General features: G+C 49.3%; 1 protein-coding gene across 1 annotated transcript in view; it reads left to right on the top strand.

Annotated features, from left to right (window-relative positions):
• The window catches only part of CDH23 (cadherin related 23), a 382,425-nt gene that overhangs the window by 182,670 nt on the left and 184,795 nt on the right, over positions 1-14,960 (top strand). The window contains exon 10 of the mRNA XM_039911511.1: positions 228-416. Coding sequence (XP_039767445.1) covers positions 228-416 — 189 coding nt within the window. The remainder of the gene's footprint in view (positions 1-227; positions 417-14,960) is intronic.

Below are 14,960 nucleotides of genomic sequence, written 5' to 3'. Positions count from 1 at the left end.
GACAAGGCTTTTCTTCATCCTTCCTTCCAGAAGCCCTGGAAGGCAGCAGGCCAGGGGTACAGCTGCCCTCTTCCCCATCCCCATTTGTCTCTCTGGTCAGGATTTGCTGTCCTAGGACCGGCAGAGTCTCAGTTTACCGAGGCTTAGAAATGTTGTAGGCGTCCCATTTTCCCCCGCCCCACTCCCTAGCTAGCCCATCCTGACGATTCTTCCCACTCCTCACCCAGGCCACGGAGCTATATGAAGATCGCAGCCCATCTGAAGCCTCCGTCACCACCTCCTTCAACATCCTCGTCATCGACATCAACGACAACGCCCCCGAGTTTAACAGCTCAGAGTACAGTGTGGCTATCCCCGAGCTGGCACAGGTGGGCTTCGCGTTGCCCCTCTTCATCCAGGTACAGGACAAGGATGAGGTGAGTCTCGGGGACAGATATGTGGACCTAAGAGCACACACATCTACCATATGTGCCATACACAGATACATACCCACAAGTATATGCATACACAGATCACTCATACACTCATGTACCACACATGAGCATATACCCACACTTGCACACATATTATTAGTGGGATTTTTGAGTGCTTACTGTGTGCAGAACACTGTACTAAACATTTGGGAGAGTACAATATAAGAGTTGATAGACACATTCCCTGCTCACGACACACACACGCACACACCTTTGAAGATCATTTCCAAACTGCTTGATCCCTACTAGTTCCTTGACCCCTGGTTTGCTGTGTGCCCTTAGGCAAGTCTCTTAACTTCTCTGAGTTTCCAGTTCCCACCTTAGATGGGTAACCTGGTCTGGATCACAAAGGTAGATTCTTAATAACTGTGATCCCACATTCACTTTCTATCCTCCTCTCCCTCACCTTCATTTTCTCTCTCCTTCCTCTTCCACATAACCCTGGGAGAAAGCAGAACCTGTGCTAAAAAAAGACTTTTCACCTGACCTCTTCCTCCTCCTCCTCCTCCTCCTCCTCCTCATCTCTTCCTCCTTCTCCTCATCTCTTCCTCCTTTTCCCCACCTCCTGCTTTTCCTCCTCCTCTCTACACCTTTGCCTGCAGCTTGCCTGGTTCTTTCATTGTACCAGTTAACGAGACTTCTATTTATGATTGCTGGGCCTGGCTATTCCACTAAGAATTCCATTAAGCTTCCCGCCCCGAGGAGACTCTTTTCAATTACTCCTGCCGGATTCCTGCAAAATGTGCCAGGCTTTCTCCCTTGTTCTAACTGCTGCCCTCATGCCCAAATCTCTTTCCTGCCTTGGCTGTGGGAGAAAGGGATTTCAAGAGGTCATTGAACCCACCTCTGCCTCAGGGTGCCTCAAGCAGTCAGTGAATCCGTTCCCCAGCTTCTACTTGGGACAGACTCACTCCAAGCAAGTTATTTTCCAGTTCAGGACAATTTTCCTCAGCCTCTGTTCTCCTTCCAAGCCCTTCATCCTTACCAAACTCTCTTGATTGGCAGGGACCAGCTCAGCTGAGGGTCGAGGCTTTGGTCCAGCACTCATCGGAGAGTCTGGACTGGTCACTGTGATCTGTCAATCAACAGTAAGTGCTCAATAAATACCATTGATTGAATGGTATTTACTGAACCTCTATAAGCTCGTGTGCATGGAACATGCCTACCAAATCTGTTGTGCTATACTCTCCCAAGTGTTTAGTATAGTGCTGTGCCGCAGTTAATGCTCAATAAATATCACTGATTGATTGATTAATTTAACACTTACTGTGTGCAGAGCACTGCCCTTAGGAATTGAGAGTGTACAGTAAAACAAAGTTGGTAGACACATTCCTTGACCATAGGGCACTCACAGTCCAGCCTCCCAGTGATCCCTTTCACTGGGAGGTTGCTCATTTCCGTGGTGATCCTTGGGGTGGTTATTGCCACAGTCGTTATGGTACGATGCCATCGTCATGCCCTCAGAGCCTGCACCCACATTGTGTGTTCCTGTCCCTGCTTCTGGTAATGAGGGACTGACTGCCTGCCAGCCAGCCAGGAGGGTCTGAGCCTGTGTCTCCTGCCTTCTGTCTCTCAAAGTGCCCAAATGCCAAATTGGGCCTGGGAGGAGATCTCTTGGGGCTACTTACTACACCAGGCCTTGCAGGAGAACTGTCTGGAACCAGCCAATGGCAGGAAAGATTATTTCTATTATTAGAAATGCCACTAATAATATGTGTGCATGTGTGGGTATATGCTCATGTGTAGTATATGAGTGTATGAGTGATCTGTCTTGTGGGCTGAGAGGGTAGTCCAGGACCACTGGACTGGGAAGAGTCAAACCCCAGCCAGGCTCTGCCATGGGAAGCAGGTGCCCACTCCTGACCACATTTCCTATGGGAACATGTTCGTGTCCCCAGACCTCTGAGACATCTGCCCTCCCAGAGGGGCAGCAGTGGATGGTGGAGGGGATGGGTCGAGGTAAGCAGCAGGATCTGAATGCGGTAGTTAGGGCAGTGAAAGGCCAGGACGGTTCCCAAAGTTGACCAGGGCCATGAGACCATCTGCGTATGTGCTGAAGATGGGTACATAAGACAGGTCTGCCAGTTCTGAACTAAACAGAACTGCATCTTCACCCAGTGGGGAACAGGGGGCCCCAGGGGGCCCCTGGGGGAATTTCACAGTCCACCAATTGACATCCAGAGGCCAAGCCCCATGACAGTTGAGCTGCTAAGGTGAGATGTGAGCACTCTGTCTACTTCATCACTTCCTTAGAAACTGGTGAGTCTTTTTCATGGAACCTGCTGAAGTTTACAGTCTTTCTAAATGTTGTTTTGGTGCTCCATTCTGGATACCTTTCACCTAGGGCAGTACAGAATGGAGCCAGAATGGGAGACGGGGCAGGAAGTAGGACAGGATCCCTGTGTGGGTCTCTCAAAACAAGGGTACAGGGAGACAGTGCCCAGCCTCCAGGACGCAGAACGCTCTACTGGGCCAGTCCGACCAGGAATACGGGGAAAAGGATCTTGGGGTTGGCTTGGGAGCAGGTCAGGTGAAGTTGTGGCTTGGAGGGGAGGGCCTCGTCCCCTCAACAGTCCTGAAAAGCAGAACAACAGGGTTACAGCCAAGCGAGGCCACGAGTTAGTGGTAAACCTGGCTGGGAAATTGGCTCCCAGGCCAGGACTTGAAAGAAACTGGCAGTGTTGGGCCCAGCAAGAAACTGGAAGTGGAACTATTCTGACTGTTTTGCCTCTCCTTAAAGTACACTTTTTTCCAGAGGGAGGAGGGAACAGGGTTGTTTCTTCACCCGGTCAGGGGTGAGCACATGAGATTCACTTCCCCGAGGAACTATGTCCTCCAGAAACATCAGCAGCTTCAAGAGAGTTTGGATCAATTCACAGACAAGTGGCCCATATTGGAGGGAAAGTTAGCCATGGAGAGAGAGAAAGTAAGCGAAGGAGCAGGGGACCATTGGGAGCGTTGGCTTATGCCTTAACTCAGCCAGTCAGTCGGACAGTAGTATTTATTGAGCACTTACTGTGTGAAGAGCACTGCACTAAAAGTACAGTGGGAGAGTACAATATAACAATTTGAACAGCTACATAATCTGCCCACAACTAGCTTACAGTCTGCCTATTGAACACCCACCATCACCATCACCTGATTCCTTCAGGCGACACAATGCCATTGTCAAGAGACCCAACCTTGGTTTGGATTGGTCTTGGGCCTGGCCCAGGGTGGAATTTGCAAACCATTCAGTTTGTCCATTGACACTAACTCATGGATCACTCAATCCCCTCATCGGACGACAGCCTGCTGAACCTGGAGCAATTCTTTCCTTCAGCTGAGATCTGTAAAACAGAAATGTTTTTCTTTGGCTGAGATCTGTAAAACATGCCTCTGGGGGTAGTGGGAGAAACTGGCACCCCATTTATAACTGGGGCAGATGGCAAGCAAATGGACAGGCAGGGACTCAGGCAGTCAATCGTATTTATTGAGTGCTTACTGTGTGCAGAGCAATGTACTAAGCACTTGGGAGTTGTTACTGTATAACAATATACAACAATTTACAGAAATGTACAATATAACGACAAATGGAGCTTACAACCTGGAGGGGGGAAACAGACATTAATATAAATAGATTACAGATATGTACATAAGTGTTGTGAGGCTGGAAGGGAGGATGAAGAAAGGAAGCAAGTCAGGGTGACACAGAAGGGAGTGGGAGAAGAGGAAAGGAGGGCTTTAGTCAGGGAAAGCCTCTTGGAGGAGATGTGTCTTCAATAAGGCTTTGAAGGGAGAAATCCCAAGACAGAAGGACCCGCCACCTGGAAACATGGGGCCCTGTTCCCGAGATGTGTGTCACATGTTCCCCTAAGTTTAGGGTCTCCTGCTTCTGGACTCTGGTTTGGTCCTCGAGACCTTCATTTCCAGAGATCCATGTCCTGTTCCATAATTCTGTCTGCTGGGAATGGCTGAGCCAGCTCGAAGTAACCTCCTACTCCACCTCTCTTCTGAAGCAGCTTCAGCCCACTTCCTTTAGTCCTGCACCCATGATGGGGGGGCAGTACCCCAGGGGCAAGTCATCAGCCCTCTAATTAGCCCTTTGAGGGAGGACATGGAGCTTTGGACCCTGCTCTGGCACTGCTACTGAGTTGATCTGCTTCTCTGAGCCCTAGAACCCAGGACTCCCTTTTGTCAGGGCACCTGGGGCATACACACAACACACACACACCCTCCCCTGCTGCCAAACCAATCATCACTGCTGCATGTGTGTGTGTGTGTGTGTGTGTGTGCGTATGTGTGCTAACTTCATGGCTAAGGCATTATGCCCCCGCTCCCCCTTTCTTGTTCCGAGGCACCCCAAATTCAAGGGATGTATTCATGTAGAGAAACACAGGGTCACTGTATCTGCTTGCCTGCACCCTCACCCTGTGTGGTTATTATACAGTCAGCAGAGCAAGAAGCCATGGACTTGCACTGCAGCAAGAGAGACTTGTGTTAGATGTGGGGAAGCACTTATTGACAGTGAGGAATCAGTGTGGGAAAGAAGTGTGGCATAATGAAAAGAGCACAGAACCGGAAGTCAGAGAACCTAGGTTTAATCCCAATTTTGCCACTTGCCTGCTGTGTGACCTTGGCCAAGTCACTGAACTGCTCTCTGCCTCAGGTTCCTCATTTGTAAAATGGGGATTCAATATCTGATCTCCCTCCCATATGGGAGGCCCAGGTGGGACAGAAAGTGTGTCTGAACTGATTATCTTGTATCTATCCTGTGCTTAGTGCAGGTTTAGGAACAGAGTAAGCGTTTAACAACCACAATTATAATAATACAATTAATTATTATGATTGTTATACTAAGTCCTAGAATGGGTCCCCAGGAGAGATTGGAGAATTTCCTGACCATTCCCACTTCAATGCCTATGAATGGACCTGATGACCTCTAGGGGTTCATTTTTGCCTGGGAAATTTATGCTTTCAGTGCACAACAGACAGAGGTGGGATCAATCCTGGGAGGGGGGTGTCCATCAAAGGGTCACTCCCAGCCTGGCCAGCAGGCTCAGGCATCCCAGGAGGGAGGATTGGATTTGGGGCAGGGACATCAGGAGGCAGAGTCGGGAGCCGGGGCAGGGACTGAGAGGAAAGGAGCCTCTCCTACCTCAGAGGTGAACAGGGACACATCTGGCAAAAGCCGTTTGTGTGCCGCTTTGCCTCATGCCCGAGATGACACAATTCATTTGTTTGCAGGGCACAGTGAGAACAGCGATACAGTCACCAGGCTCCCGCAAGAGAATCACCCACTACGAAAAGAAAGGGCGAGAATTGGAGGAGGATAAAAAGACAAATTCAGGAATGCTATTTTCTTGGGGGGGTGGGTCCTTTCTTACACAAAGGGAATTCAAAGGAGCAATTCTGGCCTTTATTTTTATCCTCCAACCTCATCTTCCATTCCACATGCATCCCCATCTTGTCTGTCACTCAACGCCGATATGCAGCCGGCATTTTTACCCTCTACCGGCACTTTTACCCTCATCTGTCTGTCCGCATAGTGACCCCACCTCTGGCTGCATTTCTCTGGGCTCTTTTCCCCAACAGCAGGGCTGAGCAGGGCCAGGCTGTGTGGGTTTCTTTCCTGAGCACCCAGACAGCCCATCATCTCACTTCAGTTCAGTGGGCCTCTGGCCCATCGTCACTTCCCTACATCCTTGGTCACTCCCATGTCTTGCAGATCCCAACCCTGATCCCAAAGCATCGGCAAGGCCAGAACACTGGGGTCCTGTAGATTCTCACAACACCCCAGGAATGAGAGGAGGGAGAGATCTGGGAGGGGGGTTCCGAGAACCTGAGAATCAGGTTTAGCCCTGGAATCCTTTTTAGCCCAGCCTTGCAAATAAATACAGGTCACAGAACATTCTCACCAGCCCATCCTCTCCCAACATCCCATTCTTCACCACTCCCCAAGAGTGGACTAGAAAGCAAGGAACTATTTGCCTGCAGTTTCCAAATGGGAGAGATGCCTGCTGCAGCTGCCTTGTCTTACAAATGGGCTCTGTCTCTGGGAGAGCTGAGGAGGGAATAGTGAGAATCCCACCAACAGCTTTTCATATTTGTGTTTCCCCAGATGTCTTTGACTATTATCATTTATTATTATTATTATTATTTTTAATTGGAGGTTTTGACGGCTTTTGTTCTTACTCCCTGTCGTCCTGAACTCCCCAAATCCCCAAGGATTGTTCTGTGGCCTCGCTGGTGTTTAAAACACCTCTTAATTTAACCTTGTCTGGAAACATAATTAACATGCTCCAGATGTCATGCTCCAGATCGTTAATGGAGATGTTAAGCTGGACGGGGCTTATGAGCCAACACTCCAGGCCTTCATCCAATGCTCTCCCCTTCCCCCCAGGCTCCCAGCACATAGCCTGTGTCTGCCTCCTCTCCCTGCCACTGGCTGAGTCACCCCAAAGCCCATCTGAATCTGCTGCACCCACCCCCGCCCCCCTACCATTACTCATTATCTCCTAAGGGAGATGCAGGATGAGTGAAATTTTTTAATGGTATTTGTTAAGCACTTACTATGCACCATATACCGTTCTACGTGCTGGAGTAGATACAAGTTAATCAGGTTGGACACAGTCCATGTTCCATATGGGGCTCACAGTTTTAATCCCCATTTTACAGATGAGGTGACTGAGGCCCAGAGAAGTGAAGTGACTTGCCCACGGTCGCACAGCAGACAAGTAGCGGAGCAGGGACTAGAACCCAGATCTTCTGATTTCCAGGCACGTGCTCTAGCCACTAAACCGTGCTGTTTCTCACAAAGCTGAATTGCTGACTGATTCTCAGTAGGGATCCTGGCTTGCTTGGCCCCAGCCTGCACAGAGATTGATCAGTGGTGTTTGTTCATTGTCAGTCAGTGATATTTATTGAGCTCTTACAGTATGCAGGGCACTGTACTAAGGACTTGGAAAGTACAATACAGCTGCATACTTATTATGTGCAGAGCACTCTACTAAGGACTTGGGAAACTACAAAACAACAAATTTAGTTTATACGTTCCCTGCCGATAATGAGCTTACAGTCTAGAAAAAAGGCAGACCATTGCCTCAGGAAGAGACGCCCACTTCCAAGGCTACCCAGTCCTCAATGGTCTACCCTCGACGCCTTAGACACTCAGTGCAGTGTTTTGCACACAGTAGTGCCCAGTCTAGGACCATGCACACTAGTAGGCATTCCTTCCTTCCTCCCTCTTCAGTCCTTCCAAGCTCCCCTCCCAGCTGAACCCCACTATCCTCTTTCTCATCTCCAGTCCATCTTTCTCACCTCCAGCCCCATGCTATTTCCCCCACAAATCTATCAGTAGTAATAATAATCGTGGTATTGTGGTATTTTTTAAGCACTTACTGTGTTCCAGGTATTTTCCAGGGTGGGTGCAAGTAAATCATGTTGGACACAGTCCCTGTCCCATGTGGGGCTCACAGTCACAATCCCCATTTTACAGATCAGGTAACTGAGGCACAGAGAAATGAAGTGACTTGTCGAACCAAGGTCACACAATACACAAGTGACAAGTGAGAAGCGGGGTGGCTTAGTTGATAGAGCACGTGCCTGGGAGTCAGAAGGACCTAGATTCTAATCCTGGCACCGCCTCATGCCTGCTGTGTGATCTTTGGCAAATCACGTAACTTCTCTGGGCCTCAGTTACCTCATCTGTAAAATGGGGATTAAGAATGTGAGCCCCATGTGGAACAAGGACTGTGTCCAATCCAATTAACTTGTATCTACTCCAGTGCTTAGAACAGTGCTTTGTACATAGTAAGCGCTTATCAAGTACCATAATTATTATTATTATTATTTGTATTAAGTGGAAGAGCCAGGATTAGAACCCATGATCTCCTGATTCCCAGGCCCATAATGTATCCACTGCACCACGCTATCATTCATTCATTCATTCGATTGTATTTATTAAGCGCTTACTGTGTGCAGAGCATTGTACTAAGTGCTTGGGAAAGTACAGTACAGCAATAAACAGTGACATTCCCTGCTAACAATGAGCTCACACTTTGGGGGTGGCCAGGGGGTGGCGGGGGAGATAGACATCAATAAAGTCATCAGCCTTCCCACTTTCAGTATTCCTAAAATCCCATCTCCCCCTAAAAAGCCCCCCTGACCCATTTCTAATGCTCCAAAGTGCATCCATATAACAACTACCTCTAGATCTTAAAGATTCATATCCATTCTCAGCACTTGTGTATATATAATACCATTAAATGATACCATTGAATGTATCATCACTGGCATTTATTGAGTGCTTACTATGAACAGAGCACTGTACTAAGCATACAGTACAATTTATTACTTTCGTTTCCACATTTCGTAAGTTTTTTCTGTCTGCCTCCCCCTCCTTGTGGGCAGAGAATGGATCTTGAACACCTGTTTTGCTTTCCCAAGAGCTTAGTATAAGTGTGCCTTGTGCTCAGGAGGGGATCAACACAGAACACCATTACTGTCGCTGCAGCCACCAGCCACTGCTACAGCTACTGGCAGTGGCCCAGTCAAGAAGCCTTCATCCTGGTTCCACTTCCAGCTCCCATCCACCTGGCCCTGCCTGTTCTGGTTAGAAACTGTAGAGGTGAAATCACTGCCATACCAATTCCGAGGTGGCACGGTCCCTCTCACCTCTAAGGAGCTGGCATTGCTTGGGGGAGAGGGAGGGTGTGGGATATACATCTTGATTCTTGATTCTATTTATTGCTATGGTTCTCGTCTGTCGGTCTCCCCCGATTAGACTGTAAGCCCATCAAAGGGCAGGGACTGTCTCTACCTGTTACTGATTTGTACATTCCAAGCGTTTAGTACAGTGCTCTGCACATAGTAAGCGCTCAATAAATACTATTGAATGAATGAATGAATCTTCTCTTCTGCCTGTAGCCATGCCCCGTCTCCTTACCTTCCCACAACCCTAACCCTCCCTGCCTCTCAGGAGAGCCCCAGGGCTGACCACACAGTGGGCAACCCGGACTTTCACCAGCCAGGCCAGGATGTGAGGGCAAAGAAGCAGGAAGTGGGTGGGATTTGCCATCACAGTGAGTGAATGAATGAATGAATGAACAAATGAATGCAGGAAGGAAGGAAGGAAGGCAAGCAGGCAAAATCATTTGTTTTTAATGCAAATCTTTTGGAGTCAAAAACTCAAAAACATTCTGCAGTGTTCTGCTGCTCACCCACCCTTTTCCTTCCCATCATGTTTTTCTCTAAATAACCTCTCTCTTTTAATGGTATCTGTTAAGTGCTCACTATGTGCCAAGCACTGCACTAAGTCCTAGGGTAGATAATAATGTTGGTATTTGTTAAGCGCTTACTATGTGCAGAGCACTGTTCTAAGCGCCGGGGCAGATACAGGGTAATCAGTTTGTCCCACGTGAGGCTCACAGGTAATCCCTCTTTTACAGATGAAGTAACTGAGGCACAGAGAAGTTAAGTGACTTGCCCACAGTCACACAGCTGACAAGTGGCAGAGCCGGGAGTTGAACCCATGACCTCTGATTCCAAAGCCCACGCTCTTTTCACTGAGCCACACTGTAGATACAAGCTGATCAGGTTGCAGCCCATGTCCACGTGGGGCTCACAGTCTTAATCCCCATTTTACAGATGAGGGAACAGAGGGACAGAGCAAAGTGGAGGGGTTGGGATTAGAACCCAGGTCCTCTGACTCCCAGGCCCGGGATCTTTCCCCTAGGCCATGCTGCTCTCCTCCCAGGAACATCAGACGCTGACCCAGGCCATTCTGGGACCAAACACATAGTCCATCCAGGCAAGGACCCTATCTAGGCCAGCAGTTCCAGAATGTCTGAAGAAGCCTGGCCTACCCACCCTCAACTGAGAGTAGAGCATCTAACATCCCTAACCTTTCTTTCCACATTCCTGGCTTTTGGTATAACCATGAGCATAGCTACCCGGCTTGAACCTGCTGAGTATATACAAGATAATCAGGTTGGACATAGTGTTTGTACCACATAGGGTTTACAGTCTTAATCTTAATGAGTCTTAATGAGGATCTTACCGATCTTACAGATGTGGTAACTGAGGCACAGAGAAGTTAAGTGACTTGCCCCCAGTCACACAGCAGACAGGTGGCAGAGCTGGGACTAGAACCCAGGTCCTTCTGACTCCCAGTCCTGTTCTGTATCCACTAGGCCACACTGCTCTTCACTAGGCCACACTGCTCCTCTCCACCAAAGGACTCCAGTCCCTCTGGGATTCTTTAGTACAGTGTTCTGCACAAAGTAAGCACTCAATAGATACCACTGATTGGTTTATTGAGTCAGATTTGCTGGCTTCTCTGACTGTTTGCATCACTGTATCAGTCCTATGTAGTTTGAGCCATTCATTCCTTCTATTTTAAAGTGAGAGCTAATACAGCCTAGAGTGGGTGTGCAAACTACCTGAGGTCACACAGCCAGTCAGAGGCAGGGCTAGAAACAGGCTCTCAGTCCTGTCTTTGGCCAAGTTTCTGTCAACGTTTCAGTTGTCCCGGCTCCCTGCTGCCTCAGGAATCTGAATCTAGATAAATACATCTCGTAAGGAGATGTAATATCTTCAGGAGGAGGGTCCTGGTTTTTTTTAAAATATTTGTTAAGCACCTCTTATGTGCCAGGTACTGTAATAAGCGCTGGAGTAGATATAAGTTAATCAGGTTGGATATATTCCATGTTCCATGTGGTGCTAACAGTCTAAAGCCCCATTTTACATTTGAGGGAACTGAGAGAAGTTAAGTGACTTGCCCAAGTTCCCACAGGAGGCAAGTGGAGGAACAGAGACTAGAACCCAGGTCTCCTGACTCGGCGGCCCGTACTCTTTCCAGTAAACCTCGCTGCTTCTAGCTGAATGAAAGCAGTATGAGTCCTAGACTGTTAGCCCCCCTTCCTCCTCTCCTGATGTCCATGAGCCGTTTCTATCCCTTTGCTCTGCTGCTCATTTTTCTGTCTCAGTGGGAGCAGGGAAATCGTTTTCACCTGGCAGAGAGCCAAGGATTGGGCGGTAGGAGGACGGCATTACTTTGGTTCCAAATCGGCCCTCTGTATCTCCACTAGCAGGGTCCATTGCAGTCCAGACCAGACCTGGCCCACTAACTTGCTTCCAGTCCCACTTCTGGTCAGCTGCAAATAGGGAAACTTCACTGATCCAGTTCTTCTTGGTTCCAGCCACTAGCAAGCGTAAGTTTCTGAAGTTTCTGAAGGGCGCAGGGTCATGGAAGACGTGGTCGGACTGTCAGGCCCGTGTCCGTGAGGGCCTGGGTCATGTAAATACCACAGGCCATGAACAGCCGTGCCTCACTGGTCAGAGCCCAGGGCTCTGCCTCTAACCAGGTCCACCAGCCGCTGGAAAGAATGATGGGAAGGCATTGTGGTCTAGAGTAGCAAGCATGGGACTGAAAGTCCACGGGACTGGAAGTCGGGAGATCTGGGTTCTAGTCCTGCTCAGCCCCTTGCCTGCAAGTTCTCGTTGGACAAGTCACCCGCTCTGTGCCCCAGTTTCCTCATCCAGGATCTAGGACTGTGTCTAACCTGAAAATTTATTATCTACCTCAGCACTTAGCACGGAGTAAGTGCTCAATTAAGTGCCGTCATTATAACGTTGGCAGCCTTCTGAGAAGCAGCGTGGCTCAGTGGAAAGAGCATGGGCTTTGGAGTCAGGGCTCTTGAGTTCGAATCCCAGCTCTGCCACTTGTCGGCTGTGTGACTGTGGGCAAGTCACTTCACTTCTCTGTGCCTCAGTTCCCTCATCTGTAAAATGGGGATTAAGACTGTGAGCCCCACGTGGGACAACCTGATTCTCCTATGTCTACCCCAGCGCCTAGAACAGTGCTCGGCACATAGTAAGCGCTTAACAAATACCAACATTATTATTATTATTCTGAATGTCCACCTTCATGTGGACCACCCAACACCCCTAACTTTCCATCAGTCCATCAGTCATTCCATTGCATTCTACCAAGTGCTCAGTCCATTGCTTTGTCCAGTGCAAGTGTTCAATAAATATCATTTTCCACCTCAAGAACCCACTATAAACTGCTGACCCCTGACTTGATCCAAACTCCTCTTTAAACTGCAGATAGTTTGGTCTGCCCCACTCCAGGGGGGAATGGATTCTCCGTTTTATCATTTACACTTTCTTTTCATTTGCCTGGAATCTGCTACCTCCAATCACCAGTAGATGCTGACTGACCTTGCTGCGCTGGGCCTGGGCGAATAACAATTCCATGTTCACTCGTCCACTCCCTTCATACCTGTCCAGCCTGGCTCCATTCTCTATCCAGTTCACGTTAGAAATATAATACATGCATACATGCTTTAAAATTGACGGCTCTCCAGTATTCTTTCCCAAAAGAGCCAGCTGCCAATCGGATTGAATTAGATTTCACAGGGGTTTTTGCAATACATGGAATTCACCAGCAAATTACTCTTAAAGAGGAAAAATCAATCATTTGGAGCAGAGATAAGCTGAAGGCAAGGCAGCCTCGGATTGATCCCGTCTGTGCATGTGTGTGTGGAATTCAGCAGATAACCTGGGGGAAACTGCGAGGAGGGGGGAGAGAAGAGGCAAGCAGGAGAGAGAGGGTGGAGGGGCACAGGATGGAAGGGAGAAGGGAGGATGTAAAAGCATTTGCAAGCAGCTGGGGAAGAGGGCAGAGGGTAGCACTGAGAGGTGTTGTTGAGAAGTGTGGGAGCAGTGGGACGTCATGATCCAGAGAGGCTGGAAAATCCACTTTTCCCAGCCTAGATTCCCCAGAGATGCCGGCTGAGCATGGGGGATGGGCGAGCGGCTGCTGGACACCTCGTTGGGAATGTCCTTTCAGGCAATGAGGCTCCCAGCTCAGCTGAAATCTTTTGCCCCAGCCCTGAGCAGGCCAGATTCTGCATCAATCAAGGAAATTTACTGAGCACTTGTTGTATGCAGAACACTCTATTAAGTGCATGGAAGGGTACAAAACAAGAGTTCTCTGCTGATAATATACTTACAGTCTAGTGGGGGAGATAGGCAATAATATAAATAAATGACAGATACATACTGGGGGGCTGAGGGTGATGTGAATATCAAGTGCTAACAAGGGTTAGTGAGATCCAAGTTCCTCATTCATTGGCTCTTTCAGGAGCTTCTTGCTGAGGTGAGTGCAGAAGAGAGAGCAGTCTGGGAGAGAAAGCAGGAGAGAGATCAGGAAAGATAGTGGGCTAGGAATGTGAGAGAGAGAGTGGAGAGGGAGCAGGAAAAAGAGCAGGTGGAGGAGAGCGTGGGCTGGGAGAGAGAGCAGGCTAGAAAAAAGAGCAGGAGAGAGAGAGTAGGCCAGGAGCTGCGGGAAAGAGTGGAGAGAGAGAGATTGGGAGCAGAGGGTTAGAAAGCAGGCCAGAAGAGAGAGGAGGCTGGGAGAGAGAGAGAGAGAGAGCATAGGTGAGTGAGCAGTCCAGGAGAGAAAGCAGGAGAGAGCAGGTTGGGAGAAAGAGCAGGAAAGAGAGTGGGTCAGGAAACAGAGAGGAACACGAGAGAGCAGGTCAGGAGAGTGTGGGACAAGAGAGAACAGGCTAGAGGAGAGAGAGAGCTGGGAGAGAGAACAGGAGAGAGAAGGTGCTGGAAGAGACAACAGGCTGGGAGAGAGTGGGAGCAGAGGCCTCCTCCTCTCCTCCCTCGCCATGGTCACTCGGGATGCCTGATTGGGCTGCAATTAAGTGGAGCAGAGGATGGGGAGATAAAGACCACGTACGTTGTGTCTCGAGTTTGATTTTCTTCACCCTTTTGGAAGATGGATGGTAGGCTAGAGAGGGAGGAGATACTCCCCATCCTTTTCCCCAACACTGCCTCCTCTCCACTATGGGATTTTCAGATAGGTACTTAAGGGGAAGAGGCCGGCCATGGGCAGAGTGGTCTACATGAGCCAGGTCCCAGCTGCCACTTTGGGACCCTGGATTTTCTCCCTTGCTGATACTGGCAAGCTGGGTTTGACTGGCTAGGTCTCCTTGCCAACCCTTCCTTTGAACCCCCTGCTCCTTGCCCACCTCTGACAGTCTGGGTCTTTTCTTGGGCTTCCCCTCTTCTCTCCCCAGCTCCTCCCCAGCTCCTCACCGACCCTTCTAGATCCTTGAGCAAGTCCCTCCACCCGCTGTTGTCTCGCTCCTGAGCAAGGGTGGAGAGGGTCTGGGCCATTTCCCTGGCTGTACCACTTTGGTTATGAAGTGTAGGGGTGGGGGAAAGGGGAGGACTGAGACTCAGCACTTAAAGCAGAGGAGTAATGAGCCAGACTTCCCCTGCTCATTACTGTCCCCAAAGTGGCCAAGAGTCTGCTGACTACTCAGCTCTTTGAAACTCCATCTTGGCACCACTGATCCAGGTCCAGACCCCCACTGGGAAGAACACAACCTGGCTGGTCTTAAGGGCAGGGCCTCTGCCTCACTCTGCTAATAGAGGACCACCCATGGCCTGCCCCTTCAAGCTTCTGGCCTACCCCCACCCAAGCTC

This window comes from Ornithorhynchus anatinus, chromosome 3 (genome assembly GCF_004115215.2).
Source record: "Ornithorhynchus anatinus isolate Pmale09 chromosome 3, mOrnAna1.pri.v4, whole genome shotgun sequence".
NCBI classification, from domain to species: Eukaryota; Metazoa; Chordata; class Mammalia; order Monotremata; family Ornithorhynchidae; genus Ornithorhynchus; species Ornithorhynchus anatinus.
This window is presented reverse-complemented; position numbering and strand designations above follow the sequence as displayed.